Source organism: Herpailurus yagouaroundi, unplaced genomic scaffold (assembly GCF_014898765.1).
Source record: "Herpailurus yagouaroundi ecotype Mexico unplaced genomic scaffold, PumYag 210, whole genome shotgun sequence".
NCBI classification, from domain to species: domain Eukaryota; kingdom Metazoa; phylum Chordata; class Mammalia; order Carnivora; family Felidae; genus Herpailurus; species Herpailurus yagouaroundi.
The window spans coordinates 18,317,616-18,338,616 of record NW_024412441.1 but is presented as its reverse complement, the minus strand read 5'-3'; the positions used below and the strand labels follow the sequence as shown (position 1 = coordinate 18,338,616).

The 21,001-nt window shown below is 42.7% G+C and overlaps 1 protein-coding gene across 1 annotated transcript in view; it reads right to left on the bottom strand.

Annotated features, from left to right (window-relative positions):
- Positions 1–343: 343 nt before the first annotated feature.
- Positions 344–21,001, bottom strand: part of VWA3B (von Willebrand factor A domain containing 3B) — a 201,453-nt gene continuing 180,795 nt past the window's right edge. Inside the window, 7 exon segments of the mRNA XM_040453963.1 lie at positions 344–910; positions 913–1,021; positions 1,155–1,371; positions 11,971–12,071; positions 14,419–14,556; positions 16,008–16,132; positions 20,826–20,937. Coding sequence (XP_040309897.1) covers positions 861–910; positions 913–1,021; positions 1,155–1,371; positions 11,971–12,071; positions 14,419–14,556; positions 16,008–16,132; positions 20,826–20,937 — 852 coding nt within the window. The 3' untranslated portion in view covers positions 344–860.

Below are 21,001 nucleotides of genomic sequence, written 5' to 3'. Positions count from 1 at the left end.
CTTCAGATTCTGTGTCTCCCTCTCTCTTTGCCCCTCCCCTGCTCACACTCTCTCTTTCAAAAATAAATAAACATTAAAAAAATAATCATCTGTACCCTATTATTATGGGACTATTACTGACTAGAAAAAGAATTTGGGAGAGCTATTTCATTTTTGAAATTAGTGAAGCTAATTTCACTAAGGAATTAATGAAAAGAAGTGAATACTTTCATGTCATTGCTAAAATGTGTTCAAAGAAAACAGTAATAAACAAACAATACAATAGTTTTGAAATGTTTCCAATGTAAGAGTTTTTATTGTGGTTCCGCACTCAACTAGAGGTACCTACAACAGACTACAGACAAAAACAATTAGAGAGGGCTCAATAAAAATTGCCAGAAATTAATAATTTTGTTTTGCAGATCTCAGACACATTACTAGATCTTAATTTCAGTCTTAACATTAAGTGATAAAATCCCTAATTTAAATGCGATAATTAATTTAAAACAAGACTGCAGGCTTGGATTATAAGTACATTGCCTTCCAAAAAAAGTAGCTGAAAATCCTATGATAGTAATCTGTCAGGTTAAACTTCTGGGCATGATGAATTTACCAAAAGACTGAGTATAATGTGGTGAGGACAGAGAAAATAATACGATAAAGAATGGTTAGGAAAAGCCAGAAAACAGCACAAACAGACGGGAGATCTAGGTGGGAGATAACAGGGAAGTGTACCTGTTTTACAAACAGGGTAGGAATGGGTAGGATGAAAGGCAGTCTTACCTCAGCAGAGAGGCTAGTTCCACAGTGTTGACTGGCTGAGGTCTAGGCAGCCCTGGAGGAATGCTGGCTCTCTTAAACATAGTTGCCACTAGACTGCTTTAAGGTTTCTCAGCAGTGGTCCTCAGCCCTTTGCTGCTGTGGGTGGCTCTAGGAGGAAAGGCAGGGCTGCTTGAGGTGGAGGTATGGCAGCGACAGTGTGGCTGGCTGACTCCCAGATCCTGGGCTGAGGACCTTCTCTGGGGAAGTGGATGTCAGCATTATTTAAGGGTGTTAGAGTTTTTGCCACTCTGGGACCTAAACTGGCCTGGAAACTGGGGAGTGACCTCACGTGCACTATTCTTGAGAGAGGTTTCAGGGTGTTCCGGAGATAGGCGATGTCGTCCCCCGCCTACCTTGGGCTTGGGGTGTTTCTTGGGGTAGGACTCTTGGGACCTGATGCCATAAGAGTCATCAGATTCTGAGGACACCGTTTCCTGGAGAGGCAACCTCTTGGAAGGTTTCTTTTTCTTCTTTCTAGGGTTCTCCGGTCTTAGCTCTTGTAAATCCCCAGTGTCAGTTTCTTTGAGTGGCCATATTAAGAAAGTAGAATTCTTTGTCTTCACATCCTCCCTAGAGAGAGAGAGAGAGAGAGAGAATGCAGGATTACCCTGGTCTTGTTGGCTGCTGTGTCTACAGAGATGTCCAAGCCATCCCTGCAGTGTTTCTCAGCTCTTGGTCCCTTGGCCTTCTTCCCATGGAATGGAGTTGCAGAGGTCCTGTGGCCCTGATAGTTTGGGCTGCATTTTATTCCATGCAGTTCATTTCCACAGGTCTTTGTGGGAGCCTCACATGGCATGAAGAATCTAATGTCATTTGGACCTTGTCCTGACCAAGTCAGTGAATGAAGCAACAATTCCTGCCCAAGAAGTCTCTTGGCATGCCTCAGAATTGACCTCTGTCCACCCCAGGATTATAAGCTTGGCCACATCATAGTTCAATTTATTCCTGACATACTGAACTGGAGCTTGTACAGTAGAAACATTCTTCTACACCCTTAGTTTTCCCTAATTACTGTATGGTGTACCATCAGAAAAATGTCTCCCAAATTCAAAAACAATATGCTTTTTAATTTAACTGACATTGGATTTGACTATGAAGTGATAAAGCTAGTCTTACCATTTAGAAAATATAGTGCACTTGATCAACTAATATTTGACAAGGGAACCAAGAATACTCAATAGGGAAAGACAGTATTTTCAATAAATGGTGTTGAGAAAACTGGAAATCCACATGCTCCTATCCTATAACACTCACAAAAATGAACCTGAAATGGAAATAATAAGAACTCAAACCATAAAACTCCTAGAAGATAACATAGGGGGAAAACTCTTTTACACTGGTTCTGGCAGTGATTTTTTTTAGATATAACACCAAAAATACAAGCAACCAAAGCAAAAATAAGTGGCACTACATCAAACTGAAAAATGTCTGCACAGCAAAAGAACCAAACAATCAAACAAAGAGGCAACCTAAGAAATGAGAGACACTATTTGCAAACCATACACCGGATAATGGATTAATGTCCAAAATATATAAGGAACTCATACAACCTAATATTGAAAAGACTAATAATCCTGCACAATAAATTCTTACTAATTACAAAAAAAAAAAAACCCAAACAAATAATCCAATCAAATAATGGGCAGAAGACTTGAACAGTTTTTCCACAAAAGACATACAAATAGCCAAAAGGTACATGAAAATGTGCTCAGTATCACTAATCACAAGAGAAATCAAAATCAAAACTACAATGAGATATTACCTCACACCTGTTAGGATGGTTATTATCAAAAAGACAAGAGATAACAAATGTTGCTGAGGCTGTAGAGAAAAGTGAGCCCTTCTATGCTGTTAATGGGAGTGTAAACTAGTACAGTCACTATGGAAAACAGTATGGAAGCTCCTCAAAAAATTAAAAATGGAACTACAATATGATCTATCAATCCCACTTCTGGGTATATACCCAAATGCAACTAAATCACTGCCTCAAAGAAATATCTGTAGTCCCATGTTCCACTGCAGCATTATATACAATAGCCAAAATATGGAAACAACATAAGTGTCCATTGGTGGATGAATGGATCAAGAAAATGTTATATGTATTATATATACATTTCATATACAATGGAATATCATTTAGCTATTAAAAAAAGAAGGAAACCCTGCCATTTGTGACAAGGATAGACTTTGAGGGTATTATATTAAGTGAAGTAAGTCAGAGAAAGACAAATACTGTGTGATCTCACTTATATGTGACATAGAAACAGAGTAAAATGGTGGCTGGCTGCCAGGGACTGGGGGGGGGGGGCGGTGAGGGTAGAGGACATGGGAAGAACATGAAAAATATTTTTTTATCTTATAAAAAAATAAAAGAAAATATATTGGTCAGTTTATTTATCCAGCAATGTTGTATTTCAAAGAAGGTATCTTGGGAACATCATGACTTCATTCCAGCCATGCCCTCATGGCACACCATCTGGGGAACTTGCCTTTTTCAGGGCCTTCAGGGTAAGTTAAAAACACCAGTTCCCTGGTGTTAAACCTTATTTTGTTCCCATAAGCAGTATCTACCACCTTGATCACCCAGCTTTCACTCTGAATAAGTTTTGATCACTGCTACTTCAGATCCTCTTGGAAATTACCAAGGAAAAATTAAAAGTGGGAAAATATTTTTAGTTATTTCTAAAAAGAAAATTACATCAATCAAGTCCCTCTTCAAAAGATCAAGATTCACTACATGTGATACTTTTCAAGGATTGGCTCAAAGACTCAGGAGGTAATTCCCAAGAGAGATTTAAAAATGGCCTTTATACCTATTAGGATAGCTGTTGCCAAGAAAAGAAAAAGCAAAGCCAAAAAATAACAGATGTTGGCAAGGATATGGAGAATCTAGAAACTTGTACACTGTTGGTGGGAATATAAAAATGGTAAAGCTGCCATATAAATTGTACGTCAATTTCTCAAAATATTAAAAATAGAATTACCATATGATCCAGCAACTCCACTTCTGTGTATGTATAGACAAGAAGGAAAGCAGGGACTCAAACACCCATGTTCACTGCAGCATTACTCACAATAGCCAAAAGGTGGAGACAACCCAAGTGTCCACCAACAGATGAATGGATAAACAAACTGTGGTATATAATACAATAAAATCTTATTTAGTCTTAAAAAGGGAGGAGATTCTGACACAGACTATAATATGGATGAACCTTGAGTACATTATGCTAAATGAAACGTCAGTCACAAAGGAATGGGGGATTAGTGGTCAATGGGTACAGAGTTGTGGTTTGGGATGATGGAAAAATTTGGGGACTGGCTGACCGTGATGGCTGCACAGCAATGGGAATGTACTTAATGTCACTGAACTGTATGCTTAAAAATGGTTAAAATGATACATTTTATGATATATGTATTTACCACAATAAAAAAAAATGGCCCAAGCAACAGCAGTAAAATGGGAGAAAGCCTTCTCAGGAGGCCACAAACAAAATTATCTTGAAATATGAGGCTAGCACCTAGGTAGATGTGTAAGTTCTGTGAGCTGAGTTCTCAGACTCATCTTGAAATCACATGACAAGGCTGTGACACCACCCCTCCTCTGTGAAATCTAAAATCTTACCTACATTACCATCAACTATTCCTCACATTGCTGCTTCCCTCTGGAATGGACAAAATTGATACATTCTATTTACTCTTTAGAAATGGTCTCTAAACTTTTCCCATGTACATCTCCCAAGTATCAGGATCGGTTGCAGTCCAGTCCACCTCCTAAAACCTCTCAGAAAGAAGAGCAACAAGGAAGGAGAGAGAGAAAGTAGAGAATAAGGCACCCAAAGAGAAAGGTGGAAGAGAGGCTGACCTACCTACTGGAAGGATACCAGGGAGATGATCATGCAAAGAAACCAGTAAGAAGGGTAGGAAAGACCGAGAAGCAACACATGTCTAGTCTTCAGTGGGAGACTGGTCATATAAGTCACACACCACCTGGATAATTAAATTCCAGGGAGGCAATAACAAAACAAAACATGTCCCCATCATGCCAAAAGCAAGTAATATATTGTTAAGTGGGGAAAAAGTCACCAACAACGTATGTGACTAGAAACCTTTCCATCAAATGGTTAACTGTTGCCTCAGGGAAAAGAATTCCAGTAAGATTGTCACTTCTTCCACATTAAAAATGTTTTTATAACTGTCATAAATGGTGAGGGGAAACACAAATTTTTATTTTAAGGAAAAATAATCAACACAGCAGAGAGAATACTCTAGAAGGATACGTGCCAAAATACAAATGGTGATTACTTTTGAAATGTGGAACTATTTTTATATTCTTTTTGCTTTTTTTTCATATTCTTTTTGCTTTTAATTTCTAAATTAAAATTATATTAACAATGCATACTTTGGAATAAGAATAAAAATATGCAAGCTGTCATGATCAGAATAAAAAGCAGACCAGAATTTTGATCAAGGAAAGCCTTCATGTCATGTAAGCAGCTACCCCATTTTACTGATGTCAACTAAGTTCAAAATATTCCACAGGAAATGTCCCTTTGCAGAAGGGGGGGGTGGTCAGGGTAGGTGTGAATCTGATATGAGAGTTCTTATCTGTGCCCCCCTCCCCAACCCTCCCCATGCCCCTCCACTCTGATTGGCTCAAACCCACTCTGAGGAAGAGGGAAGGTGGCCATGCTCCAGACTGCTAGCCAGTGGACATTATGCATCAGCATGCCTGGAAAGGCGCTGCTAAATGGCTTTCTTTTGCCTCATCTCCTACCAAAACCAAGAAAAATTCAGTGTCCTATTAATTACTTTAGGCTCTAGGTTTGATTAAATAATGTGACAAACAGGTAAAAATTACATATGTGTGTGTCAGGGGGTGGGGGTAAGGTGAGGGAAGCCAGGCATGGTGACTTCCACTGGCTCTTCAGAAGCAGTGGTTCCACTTTGGGGAGGAAAGTGCTGAGCACCCACTCCACACCCTCTTTGGGTCAAAACCCACCTCATTCGCCTGACTAATGCCAGCTTGCCAGTTTGCCCTATCTCACTGGTTTCCTGAGGCCTCGTTTCTATTCTGCTCTAAGTGTCTGTCAGAAAGCCAATCTTAGAATGGGAGGACCTATGGGGTAGGCACCGAATAGATGTCTGGTGAGGACCATGAGACCCCTGAATTTTAACAATGGAAGGAGCGGAAAATGGAGAGACTGATAAGGCTGCTGCCATCCCAATTGTTACCACTGGCCCTCAGGGTTAGAAATCGCTATGATTCTCTATGCTCTCTTATATTAGGGCACCGCAGAATGCTTTCTGAAAATAGGCAATGGCATTTGTCCCTCCAGATAATATGGGACACTCACAGGCAGGGTTTGTTCTTGAACTGCTTTTTTATTAAGGGCTTTGCTCCAGCCTAGGAAATGGGGGTCCTAATCTGACCAGAAGAGATGAGGGAGCTAATGACATACTGAGGCTTAATGATTTTAGATGCACAGCTCCTTCTAAGGGAAAAATAGTCAGCAGTGATGAGGCAAGATTATAGGAAGTGATTCATCTCATGTAATGTCAGAGCCAGCACTGAATCTTGAGGCTTCAATCGAAGACTTAGTATCGCTGCTGTCAGGAAGACAATGTGAGGCCACACTACATAGAGGAAAGGGAGGAATGTTAACCAGCACAGAATTATTATTTCCTTTGGGACACATTCTTAAATGGTTTGATGGAAAATGATTAAACTGTTCAAAGAAAGACAATGAGCACTAATACTCAGGAATCAGGAGCTGACCACAGACCTGGACAGCACACATCTGAACTCTAGGAGAGTGGTCTCCCCTCCCATAGACTTGTACACAGCCATGTACCCAAGACTACACAACTACAATCACACATCAAGAAAAGAACAGTCCTTGCCTTCAGGATCTCACTGCCCAGCAATTTCCTTCGGATGTCCAGTGATTTTTTCAAAATAGAGAAAATGATTAGTTCTCTCTGGTTTTCCTGATCACATTAAAATTTTTTTTGTTCATTTTTGAGAGAGAGAGAGACAGAAAGACAAGAGTGTGAGCAGGGGAGGGGCAGAGAGAGAGGGATACAGAAGCCTAAGCAGGGTCCAGGCCGGGGCTCGAACTCACAAACCATGAGATCATGACCCAAGCTGAAGTCAGACACTTAACCAACTGAGCCACCCAGGTGCCCTTTCCTGTTCACATTTAGAATGTTGCTAACTTTTTCAAGAAATCCAATTCCCTCAAAGTGAATCTCCTTAAGGAGGAACCTCAGAGGTAATGTGCCCAAACTCTGCTCTGTCAAGAATGGAGAGTGGATCCCAGCTATGCCTGGGAGGCATATTCAGCCAGTTACATGACACCAGGTATGCGATCCAGCTCAAGCCTGCTGGGGCACCTTGCCTGGAGGAACACACAGTCCCCAGCCTGTACTCAACCACCTCACAGCGGGAAGTTGAATAAGGCTTGGTAGAGTCACTTCCTTTCACTGGAGAAAACCAGAAGCCAGAGCACCAAACCCACCAGGCATGCTTCCCCTGTAGCACCTGAGGCTGCGGCCTTCTGACAGGAACAGGATCCCGGGAGAGAAGTCCTGCCTGACAAGGAGGGAGGACACCAAGAAAGGGGAAATTCCTCCTGGTCTGCTTGCATCTTGGAATTAGGAGAAATTACATGTGTATTCTCTAAATGGAGAAAGTTATAGCCAGGTTACAGACGATTTTAACCCAGAACAGACATCTCTATGCCATGAAATGTAGAAAAAACCTCAGGGACATTACTGAAGGTGGGTAAAGCAAGAGCAATCATTTCCCTCCAACAGACACACTCTCAGAAGGCACAGCTCTCTCTCAGCTGTGCTGTCAGAAAATGCATTCAACCATATAGCAAAGAAAAGAGAAAAACCAAACCAGTGCGAGCCACCCGTGATTTCACATTGCAAATATGGAGATACTAAACACTCTCTTCTTTAAGAACTAGTTGTTTGGAATTTAGCAATATGGGGAATATATTGGATGATGGAGGACAAAAGTCCTCAAGAATCATTTTGGTGTCAAATTTTGAGCTGAAACTTAAACTCTGCATCAGTTTTGGCCATATTCAATCAGTTTTGAACCCTTCACCCTCCAAAGACTTCCCTCTTTCACTGTCACCCTCAGTTAGGAACCAGAAGAGGGGCCTGGGGGAAATACTCTGTCACCCACAACTGGAGGTCTCAAAAAAGAAGAAAAAGAGGAGGTACAGAAGATGGAGAGCTGAATGTCTGGCATCCTGGTCCACCCAGCTGCCTGGGGCTATGTGTCCCTTGTCTGATCAACCCCAAATGGACGGTTAGGGTGGATTCAATATTTTAAAGTTAAATTTAGTCAAGTGCTGTTCTGTTGGAGTTGCAAGCTATAGCACATTTCTTTAATCAGCCCATGAAGAAAGCACTGGGATTTTTTTTTAATGGTCTCATTTCGTATAATGATGTGAAGGCTTACTAAAGATAAATTGAAGGGAGGCGGTACGTATAGAGTAAGTGAGGATGTGCTCCTGATGAGAAAGGACCTGCCAGAAGGAAATCCCAGAGGAGACAAAATAAGACCTGCACCTTCAGTCTGTGTGCTCACACCTGCTGGCCCTGATTGTACAAACAGAGAGAGATTAAACTCTGAACCTAGTGTGTTGGACATGACCTCTGCTTAAGAAAGTTAAATGTAGTCTCTTGCTAGTGGGGAGGCAGAGAAAAAAAACAGTGGAAGTTATCGTGGGGAGACTAGAGAGTCAATGAATGCTTCTGCTGTGTAAAGAAAGCCCTAGAAATCTGGGTAGGTAATTAGCAGCTAAGAGCTTTAAATAAGGCCTGGAGCAGGACTAAGATAGAGAACAATTAAAGGCTTTTCTCAACATAGAAAGAATTGAATTTTAATTCTAAAATAGGATTGATAATGTTGAATTTAGTGAAAATGGTCAATACCTAGACATATCTTTTCATATTCCTTTAAAATGTATTGTAATTTGGATATGATTTTGAGATTAATAAAACATGTGTTATAATTATAAATGAAACATTATACTCACCTGGAAGAGAATGAAAGATTGTAGTGTATATTTTCAATAATAATACCTAGGGAAAGATGCTCTATGAAACCATGCATCTCTCAAGGAACAATGCTGGGCATCCACTAATATTTGTTCACTGGGTCATTCTTCATTGGGCATATCCTATGAGCTGGACCTTGGCAACTATGATCTAGAAGTGGACAGAACCTGACATCTGCTTTCAAGGACTCATGCATAATGGGAGTGAGAAATTAAGAAAGTACATGGCCAACACAAGGGAAAATTTCTGTAATGAAACCGCTACATGATGCAGTGAGATCACCTCACTGCATAGAAGGGCTAGAGTCTCGGATCATGACATAGTGATGGTGATGCTTGAGTTCAATGTTAGAGTGCCCTAGTGGCCAAGGACAAAGAATAACATTCCAGGGGGAGGGAATGCTTAGCTTATGCAAAGCACAGATCCCTGAAAAAGCATGGTGTGGGGGGAAAGCTACAAGTAGTTTCGCATGGTTAGTGTACAGGGGGCTTGTGAGAAGTTGGTTGTGGGGTGGCTAGGGAGAAGTGAGGCTAGGGAGGCAGGCCTGAATCAGATCCACAAGAGGCTAAGCTAGAATAATAAGATGGGCTAGATGGGTGATGGGTAGTAAGGAGGGCACTTGTGATGAGCACTGGCTGTTGTATGTAAGCGATAAATCACTGAATTCTACTCCTGAAACCAATATTGCACTGTAAGTTAACTAACTAAAATTAAAACAAAAGAAAACAAAAAGCAGAAGGAGCCTAGGAGGGGGACTCTGAAGGGTTTTTTAAGTAGGGGAGGGGCAGGAGCAGATTTCCACACAAGGAAGATTCCTCTGCTCAGCCTTTCAGAAGCGGGCTGGGACTGTAGCAGGAGGAGGCCAAAGGCAGGGGCCTCAGGAAATGAGACACCTGACCTAAGGCAGTCCAGATCCAGTAGAGCTGAGCAGTATTTGCAAGTTAGATCAATACAACTTGGAGACCAATGGGGAGTAGTGGGTGAAGGGCAAGAAGAAGCCAAGGATGACTACCAGATGCTGCTTGGACAACTCCATGAACTGGTGGGTAGAAGAGAGAACTAAGTCAGGGAAGGCAGAGATGAGAGTGGGTCTGTGGAGAGTTTTAGATGTGCTGAATTTGAGATTCTGTACCCTTAGGTGAATGGCTGGAAGTAACAGGATTCCCGCCAGGGCCTGACCACCTGCTTTACCCCAAGCATGCAACAGACCATCTCCAATCCTCACCTGTGAGCAAACAAGTTCCTAGATGATAAGCAACCTGCCCAAGGACACAAAATAAGTGAGGATGGGGCTGGGACAGGCACTCAGGTTTTAGTTTCCAAGGCCCTTCCCACTATAGTTATCAGCCATGTCTGCACATTACAACCAGCAGGGGAGCTTTTAGAAAAGCCCATCCCGGGTTCCACTCTCAGACACTACCATCCTGATGTCAGAGGATAGGAATGTTGTGGGGTGGAGAGGGAGATACGAGGTCCTTAGTGTAAATGGAGTCGTGAAAGCAATGGATGTGGGTGAAATGAGTGAGGCAGGGAAGAAATCCAGAGGGAGGAGCCATGACAGGCCTCAAGAGATGGAGGGGTGGTTGACAGTGGTAAATAGACTGAAACAGCCCACACACTCAGTGTGAGCATGTGAGAGGTCTTGAGTGGCCGCTGTGGGAATAGCTTCACACAGGGGTAAGGGAGGGAGCCAATACCCAAGGCTAAGGAGGGGGAAGAGGAGGCAAGAGAGAGGAGACATCAGCCCATGAGACTGCCACATAGAGAGCAGCTGTGAAGGGAGGGAGCATGCCAGGTCACATGGCAGAACTAAGGGAGCTCTATGGATTTAGGACCGGGTGTGTGAATGCATGCACGTTAGGGGAGGCAAAGTTGGGTTTTTGCTGAGGTGAAGGAATCAGGAGAGGATCTAGGGAGATAGGAGAGAATCCAGGATAACTGATGGAGCAAGGACTGGGTAGTGGGGAAGGCCTCTGGAGTCTGGTGGGCAGGTCAGCCTTGGACAAGAGAAGGGATTTTGACATCAGGGAGAAAGAAGTTTCCACAAGCCTAGAGGTGGAGGAAAAGGAGTGGAGGAGAGACACCTGATGGTTTCTGCTTATGAAGTACAAGGTGATGCCATCAGGAGAATGAAGGTTGGCACCCATGACAACCCACAAACTCCACAGTGAAGTTGGAGGGTGTTTTCATGATCCCTTTCCCTAACCCTTGCTCCTTCCCTCACCCTTCATCTCCAAAGTCATGGCTCCGACTCCAACTGTGATGCCCCTCATCGGCCCCAAGGACTTGGGTTTTTGCCTGCTTTCTAGGCCTGCATTTCTTCTTACTGACTTTAACCTATCTTTCCAGCTTTTAACAATACTATTTCCTCAGACGAAAATGGATTCACCCCACTGTAGCCCCTGGAAAGTGCCACTTACCCACTCACCCATGCTCACCTGGGCACAGGGCACCAGGGCCAACACCTTACTCTCACTCTCCAGCAAGGGGAGAGGCAGATGGTCCTAACTGAAACTTAATCTAACCTTTGCTTTAGAGTGAGACTTCGTTAGAAGGCTTTGAACCCTTACAAATAAAAGGGGAATAATTTCTTCATGCCCATGACAGGATTGAATACTTCTCTGAGGAGTCAGTAAAATAATGTTGCATTTGAGATTAGAAGCAGACAGACAAATAATCAGCAAGTAAGAGGTGTGATGTTGAAGGAATAATAATCATAAAACCACATTTTAGGGGCACCTAGGTGCCTCAGTTGGTTAAGTGTCCGACTTTGGCTCAGGTCATGATCATGCGGTCTGTGAGTTCGAGCCCCGTGTTGGGCTCTATGCTGGCAGCTCGGAGCCTGAAGCCTGTTTTGGATTCTGTGTCTCCCTCTCTCTGCCCCTCCCCTGCTTGCGCTCTGTCTCTCTCTCTCAAAAGTAAACAAACATTAAAACAAAAACAAAATAACCACATTTTAAGCAGGAGGTCCTCCACTTCTGCTTTTCTCCCCAAGTATTTATAGAGATCATGAATCCCAACCCAGAAACAGATTAAAGGTGCAAAGATATAAATAAAATTCAGGGAGTATAAAAAGTTGGGTCTACTTACACTTTTGGATCCTCCTGAATTGGGGGTGATTTTATATGAGAGCAAGAGAGAGCATACTTGTTCTGGCTGATCTTAATAAGTGCACTCCGAGGGCAAAATTCCTGTAATAATGCCAAAAGGGTTCACACAACTTAAGTCAGAAATGTCCACAATTTAGATGTAATTTTGTTTAGCTCAACCCATTATAAGAGCTGCTAGCCACTCTCCTATTCAGAGTGACATTTAAGAGGGCAGTCAAATTGCAAAACCTAGCTTGATAATCACATGCTGAATGAAAGTCATCGCTGAGTGCTCTCATTTCTCATTTCTCGTGTCTCCATATCCTGGATCACATGCCAAGGCCATCCACACAAGATGCACATGACTGCCCACGCACATGCCCATGCATGCCCACACATCCCTCAACAGAACCACCTTCCTTTCTACCTTTACTTCAGCCTTGGCCACCTCTTTCCTGGACTCAGAAACTATAACCACCACCCCGGGCTTAATGTGCCGCCATCAGCCCCATGAATCTCTATCAGAATGGTCTTCAATGTCTATCCCCCTGACCATGCTGCTTTAGTCTCTAGGGCCTTGCTGTCATGTGGGTAAATTCCAAGGTCCCTCCTGGACTTTGAAGCTCTTTCTCAGGGATCAACTCTCCCCACACCCTAGGGCATGCTCAGGGACATCTCTTCAAATGTCCCTTGATTTGCTTTCCCCTCTCTTGCCTAGGAGACATCCCCAGAGCTGGTGCTGCATATCAGAAAAGCTTCCTACGATAGGGTGTCTGGGTGGCTCAATTGGCTAAGTGTCCAACTTTGGCTAAGATCATGATCTCACGGTCTGTGAGTTCGAGCCCCACATCGGGTTCTGTGCTGACAGCTCGGAGCCTGGAGCCTGCTTCGTATTCTGTCTCCCTCTCTCTCTGCCCCTCCCCTGCTCATGTTCTGTCTCTCTGTTGCTCTTTCTCTCAAAAAATAAATATTAAACATTAAAAAGAAAAAAGCTTCCAGCCTACTGCACTGCCAGATGTCTGTTTATTGTCATCTAAATAGCTCTCGGAAAGTCTATTTTCTCAAAGTTTTTTTTTTTTTTTTTCTCCTGGGTTGATGAGAAGGTGCCCCTTTCTCTTTCTTGTTCTATCAGATTGGATATAGTGCTTCTAGGGCCTCTGGCTCTCCTGGTCTTCACTTCTTGCCCTTAATTTTAAAATTTATTTACCACGACTCCTCCTCTGATGAATACACCTCATATTATAGTCAAGAATTGACTGGTTATTTATATTCTGTATACTAGACAGTTGGGCAAAGAGATTTATTCAGAATGTAGGCTGTGGAGCCAGATTGCCTGGGTTCAAATGCTCATTGTCCCACTTACCCTGTATGTGACTTAATCTCTCTGCTTCAGTTTCTTTATCTCAAAACGGGGATAGTAAATGTACCTGCTCACAGTGTTTTGAGCATTCAATTGTTCATTACATGTAAAGTACCTGGATTAGTATCTGTGGCACATAGTAGGTGCTTAATAAAGTTAGCCACTAGTATTTTGCTTCTTCCTTTTTGCTTGCTGGTCTATTTTCCAGGCATATTAAGTGGTCCATCAAGACAATGTTATTTCCATTAGCAACGTTATTCATTTAAGAATTTAAAAAAGCAATTTTGAGAACCTTCATCAGGTGCTGTGCTGGGGCTACAAAGATGAATAGGTCACTGTCCCTGCCTTCCTGCCTTTAAGGAACTGGGAGGTTGGTGAGGAAGCCAGTGTGGGAAGAGGGACCCCTGAGGGCCTCAGCAGGAAGTTAGGCAGAGTCTTTCTGGTGACAGGAGTTTCTGTGGAAAGAAGATAGGGAGGGTGGTCCAGGAAGAGGGAAAGACTAGGGGCTTAGAGAAGCCAACAGTGTTCAGGAAGCAGTGAGTCTTCCATGGGGCTGGGGCCATGATGGGATCAGGCCGGGCTTTTTCTTGAGGTTGATGAGAAGCATGTGTGCGTTGCAGGAAGTGGGGGGGGGGGGGGGGTGGACATCAGGCAGACAAGCGACATCATCAGATCTGTAAACTAATGAAGGGTTTCTAAAGCATTTAGGGAAATTCATAAGGAGGACAGAGAGGGGAATGTAAGGCCAGAAAAGGCTAGTAGCAGCAGGCAAGGAAGAGAGAGAGAAAGGTGCTGTAGGAACCTGGGGAAGACAGTAAAGAACCGGCATGAGCCTCCCCAGCTGTCAAATGCGGAATGACAGCCAAAAAGGCCATTTGATGAAGGAGATAGGAGCCATGGTGACCTTACTAAGGGTAGATTTTGTGTTGAAGACTGGATGTACAAAGGGAACATGTACAGCCAAGGAAATCATTCCTTCAGTATGTCTGGCAGAGCCTGGAAAGAGAGGCATTGCCCAGGAGAGTAGGGGTAAAAGAAGCTACCTTCTGCCTAGTGAGAAAGCCCTTTCCTCCCTGAAAGCCTACTTACTCTCCGGTTGTTACACTTCAAAACTGTGTAGAATTTATCTTCGGCCATATCCTGATTCGGAAGTGCTATGACAATGGCAGGGACATAGAAGTCAAATCTGTTGGGTATCACAATTTTGGCAAAGACATAATCTCCAACCTGTAGATGAGAACATTATGCCATAGCAAATATTTTAAAATACCCGAAGATGGTGAGCAAGTACTGATGCTACAATTCAAACACATATTTTTTTCTCTACTAAGAAAGAATCAATGGTTTCAAACTTCTCCAGGCTCACTGGGCCACACCCAGAATTCTGTGATCAGTTTGGGGGAGCCCCATTTTAGCAGGACTTCTTCACCTGACAAGGATCCTGGGGATGGCCAGCAAGATGCAAGATGGCCAGAGGTCTGGAAACCATATCCTACAAAGACTGGTTAAAGTAACCTATTTCACATAAAGACAAGGAGGGATACAAACAGTGTCCTCATTGATCTGAAGGGCCCTCACCAAAAGGAAAGGAGGTTTGTTTAATGTTGCCCCCAAGCACACGCCTGGAATCCATGGGCAAAAGTTACAAAGAGACAGCTTCTGGAAGAAGGGAAATCTTGTGAAGGGGCATGCAGAGGCTGCTGGGCACTTGTCAGATGGGCAGGACCATCTGTCAGGGACAGAGTGCACCGACAGGCGCTCTGGGTCAGCTCAGGGAGGTGGCAGCAGACAACCAACGTGGAATCCTGGGAGTGCTCACGGCGCTTTTCCTCCCAGCTCCCCGTCCAAGGAATGGCAGTGGTGGAAGTCTGGGAGGCTGTCTGTCTACTCTCTGGCCTGGGCACTGAGATGCAGGTAGTGGCAGGAGGATGGGACAGAGGCTGCACAGCTTTTATGAATTCATATGCAGAGGAGAGCACATCAGCCCAGCTCACCTGTGGAATGCATGTTCAGGTGTAACTGCATTATGGTACCAAGGTCTGGCATTAACTGACTACAATGTCAAGGGAAGTGCTACTTCTGCCCTTGTTATTAAATCTGTTTTAATATAATCTTTTGCAGTTAAAAGTTTTAAAGGCAGTTGTTGGGGCACCTGGGTGGCTCAGTCAGTTAAGCGTCTGACTCTTGATTTCGGCTCAGGTTGTGATCTTGCAGTTCATGAGTTCGAGCCCCGCATCGGGCTCTGCACTGAGGCAGAGCCTGCTTGGGATTTTCTCCATCTCTCTCTGCCCCTTCACCCTTGCACGTGCACTTTCTCTCTCAAAATAAATAAACTAAAAAAATAATAAAATAAAGTTTTAAGGGAGTTAGCAGTTATAGCAACTCCCTTCCACAACCATCTTCTGTAAAGTGACAAGGGCCACAGGTGCTAATGCAAGCCAGTCTGTGCAGTCATGAGACTACCCAATAGAGGGTTAGCAGATGAAAGTGGAGAAAGAAGGTCACCAGGCAAGAGGCCAGAGGAACAGGGGCCACTGCTTTTCCTGCTCAAACACAAGCTCCCAAGAGGAGCCCAACCAGATGTTTAGCAAAGGCCCAGCAGTGGCCTCACCATCCCATTATCCACAACTGTGGGGATGGTGGAAAGTGCCCCCAGAGAAGATAGCTGTAGCAGGTACCTGGAGCAGCGGGCAGGGCATGGCACCCCCGACAGGCGTGATGAATGAGGTCGGCACAACCTTGGTGTCTCCATACCTGAAGCCCACCAGTGCATGGGTGGGGCTCACACACTTCTTCACAACCCCTGAAAGGAATCAGATTTAAAATATAAAGACAAATGATGCCTATTTCCTTAGGCTCACCCCATCTTGGCAATCCCAGTCATCTTCCTTGGATACAAGTCGCACCCGCACCCCCACCTCAGCCAGAGGGCTCTCCTGTACTTAGGCTGGAGAAAAGGGAATGTGTCCTTGTTGAGGCCCTCAGCAAAAATGTGGCCCATTCTCAGCGGTCAGAAGACTGCAGAAATACCCCAAGTAGGTAGGTCAGTTCATGGGGTGAAAGACGCAGGAGTAGTTCTCAATCTTTACTCCAAACAGGAATTGCTCTGGCTGGAGACTGGATCTTTTTACCTTTGGCTGTAAGAACTTTCTCATATTCACAGCCCAGCTTAAATTCCATCTCCTGAAAAAAGGCTTTAGCTTTGCTTCACCAAAAGCAGCCCCTCTACCTGCCCCGCTCCCCTGAAAGTCATCTTGCACACCTATTCATCATATTCTCTCCTTCCTTCAGCCTCAGGTTTCTTTCCTGTCCCCTGTGCTAATTCTTGCCCTTATGAATTTCTGCTAAGGTTTCTAAATGGCTGTTAAAGTTTTAATATTGCAAGCAGCTCCCTTGATGCCCAGGAGAAGACAGGAGTTGTTTCTATCTCCTAAGAGAAGCTTTCACGTGGGATGACACAAAAACTCCTTACACACACTTGACACTTCCCAATTCAGAAAATACTGTACATTACCATATGTAAATTTTTTAAAAATGTTTGTTTATTTTTGAGAGAGGGGGGGAGGGAGAGAGAGAGTGGGGGGAGGAGCAGAGAGAGAGGGAGACACAGAATCCGAAGTAGGCTCTAGGCTCTGAGCCGTCAGCACAGAACCAATGTGGGGCTCAAACTCATGAACCATGAGACCATGAGCTGAAGTCGGATGCTTAATCAACTGAGCCACCCAGGAACCCCTGTACATGACCATATTTAATCTACATAACAACCTTATAGGGATTCTAATTGTTTTAAATCTCATTCAGAAAGATAAAGATAAACTGAGGCTCAGAGAACTTCAGTGATTCCAGTCACATGGCTACTAGAGGAGAAAGGCAGACTTCAAATAAATAAAAACTTGGAATTTTCTGACCCTAAATCATTATACCTGAGAAGGTATTCAGGTCCCCCCTCCCACCTCTGCCACCTGCTTTTTTCTTCCATTATAACTTGTTTCTCTGGCACAGTGCAGAAAATTTTTGCAACTCAAGACTTTTCATCATCGTGAATTTCCTGAAGTAAATGCTTCTTGAAGGACAGGAAGGATGACCCAGTTCCTGCAAATAGGGACTTAAAATAAGGTATTGAAATGTGTCTTCCTCCTTGCCTTTCATCATGCTGATGAGCCAGGCTATCAGCTTGTCACTTCCATTCTGAACAATGCAGTCATTCCTTAACTAGATAATCCACGCTGACCCTGGGAGAGAGTCAGCCACACAGAAATCCCTGCCCTGATTGCCAAGGACGGCAGCCACAACCAGGCCAGCTCTCCTCCAGGCCAGCTCTGCTCCAGCTCCTGGTTTGAAGCAACAGATATTCTGATCCAGTCACTCCAAAGCCACCTACTACTGAGGTACATTTTAAAGCCAGATATTTTCCATTAGAAATGTTTAGCAGGCTTTGAATAGAAGTTCTCAGAAAAGGAGTCACCGATGAATATCATGCTTGTGCTCCACAAACCTCTATTTGGCCTTTTTTCCAAGGGAGAAATAGTAATGCACGGTGACCAGGTGATCTCAATTAGTGTCATTAATGAGGGCAGACGGACATCATGTGCCTCTGGATGGGACGCCCTAGCAATCTGTCCAGAAATACACACTCTGAGTCTAAGCTATCTGCAGAACATTCTATAAAGTAATTGACCTTACTCAACATCAGTATCATGAAAAATGATAGGAAAGGCTGGAAAATAATTCTAGATTAAAGAAGACTAAGGAGACATGTTAATTAAATGGAATACATGATTCTGTACTGGGCCTATTCTAGAGACAAAAAATATAAAGCCAGAATTGGGACAGTTAACAAAATTGAAATATACAGATAAAAAGTACTATAATAATGTTAAATTTCCTGAATCTTGTAACTTTATTATGATTATGTTAAGAGAGTACCCTTGTTCTTGAGAAATACAGACTGATGCATTAAGGGGTAATGGGGCACAACGATGTTGCCTAATCTCAAATAGTTCAGAAAAATAATATGTATGTGTTGAGATAAGTAGAGAGAAAGAAAGGGAATAAAATAAAATAATAAATGTGGTAAAATAAACATGACAAAATTAAAAATTGGCAAATCTGGGTAAAGAGTATACAAAATTTCTCTATTCTTGCAACTTTTCTTTAAGTCTGAAATTATTTTTTTAAGTCTATGATGGTAGGGAGTAAGTCTATGATGGTAGGGTTGAAATTCCTGATTAAAGATTCATTGAGGGGAGAGGGAACAAAAGCTAAGTACATCCAGTAACACATGCATTAGCATTTAATTGTCTGAGTCAGTGTTTACTAACAAGCCACTAATAGAAATGACTGATTATACGAGTAATGTATTTCCTCCAAACTGTCTTACTTGAGTTTAAACACAGCTGCAAATGAAAAATTCTGGAATAGCCAGATCCCATGCAACTGTTAGGGGGTCTGTGCTCTCTGCCTCTAATTGCACATTTAAAACAAAAGAAAACAAAACAAAACAAAATAAAACAAAACAAAACAGGGCAATAATCATTGCTGACATGATCTCAGGTATTGCATGTGGCCCTGGTTATACCTGTTTCCTCTACTTCCCCACCTTGGCAGCAGTAGGTCTCTGGCATTTCTTGTCACACAGGGATGGTGCCAAGTGAAAGTTTGAGCCATTCTACTTTTCTCCAGAACCCTGGCCAGCAAATTGATACCAAGCCCTAATGCAGCCATTTGGAATTTAGTCCTTTCCTGCATTTCCATTCAACTGCCAAATTAGTCTCTGACCCCTCTCTAGGGCTCCAATTCAGAAAACCAAGTAAGGGTAGCTCTGTGTAATCCTCACCTCGCAAATCTGGGTCCCAAGGAAACAGAAGGTTTTCAGACCCTGCTCTTGCAAACAAGAGTTTCACGCCTTGGCTTATATGCTCATCTCAAATGCTCAGATCTGTATTTAATTACTCTCATCCAGTCAACTCCAAAGCACATTCAGCAAATTTCAAATAAAATATCCTAGCTGTCAGTTCTCCACACATGCCTACCAAAAACTAAAACTCCTGCTAAAGTATTCTTCCCATTAAAAAGATTTAATTAAATTTCATTAATAAAGGATGATTCTTTTCACTGGTGATTGACAGATAATGCCTATGCAAGACTGGCTATGTTTCTGTGGTATCATCTTCTTGCCCCATGGATCTTCCTAGGGCTCTTTCCCTAAGCTCTCTTTTCCCTTATAGGCCCTTACATGATATCAATGACACTTATGTGTTGATGTCTCAAAAATCTCTATCTCCAGACAGATTTCCTCTTGAGACTCTAGGCCCTTATCTCTAATTGCTTTTCTGACAACTTCAGCATTGCAAGCATTTGGAGATAGGGGCCTAGAGTCTCAAGAAGGAAATCTGTCTGGAGACAGATATTTTTGAGACATCAACACATAAGTACTGTACCTACAATTCATCATGTTCCAGACACATCATTGTCTTCCAGTCCTTACCAACATCTCATGTAGGTACCACTATCTACCACATGGCCCAAACCAACCCACTCCATATCTACTCTTTACACAACAATGGGAGAGAGCTTTTGTGAACTTCAAGCATGACTATGTTTTTCCTTGCTTTAAATGTGGCTCTCCAGTAAAATCCAAACTTCTTAACATAACCTTTTATGAATGGCCTCATACTTACCTCTCTGAAGACCTTTATTATTTCCTATCTTTCTTTGCATTCTAGGTTCCAGCCATACTCTGCTTTATTTCGCCAGATATAAAATGTTTTTCTCCACCTCTAGATACACATTATTTTCACTGTCTACAAAGCTCTCACTTGAAAGTCACCTGGCTGATTCCTTCAGGATCACATGTCCCAGGAAATGCTTGGGAAAAGCTCTCAGGTTCAGCCACACTGGCCTCTTCCACAAATATGCACTCCAGCCTCAGGACTTTGCAGTGCTATTCCTTCTGCTCAGAACTCCCTCCCCCGAGATAATTTAATGACTTGCCTCTCCTTTAAGTGTTACTCATACATCATTTTCCCTAGAAGCTCTTCATTGACCACCATATTTGAAATTGCAGCCTTTACCTTGACACTCTCAATTCCCTTTGTAGCTTGATTTTTCTCTACAGCACTATATCTGACACACTACACATTGCATTTATTTGCTTGCTTGTCTGTGTCTCTCAGTAGAATGTAAACTCCATGAAGACAAGAATTTTCGTCTGCTTGCTGACTATGCGAGACCAACACTTTAGGAATATTACATACATAGAACATAACAGATGTATAGTAAAATTTTTTACTAAACAAATTAAAGATGAAATATATTTTCTGGCTATTTCCCCCCCTACAAATATAAGTAGAAACCCATCATCATTTCATTTTAGAAATAGAATATCTTAGTACAGCTTATGAAATGCAGTATTCTAGGGAAAGCACAGTTTAAGAACCTCAGGTCCCTAATATCATATTAGTTAACAAAAAAATCTTACAAAATAGATTATCTACCTGGAAAATAAAAGCCATTTTCATCACATCTTGCAATAACTTTCTGGCCTTTGAGAGGATCCAATTTTTTTGATTTGATTTTATTTGTTGGATTTCCTGGAGATTTCTGTTGCTAAAAAATATAAAACATTAATAATTGATTTAAAAAGTCAACACAGACAATGAAAATCACAGAT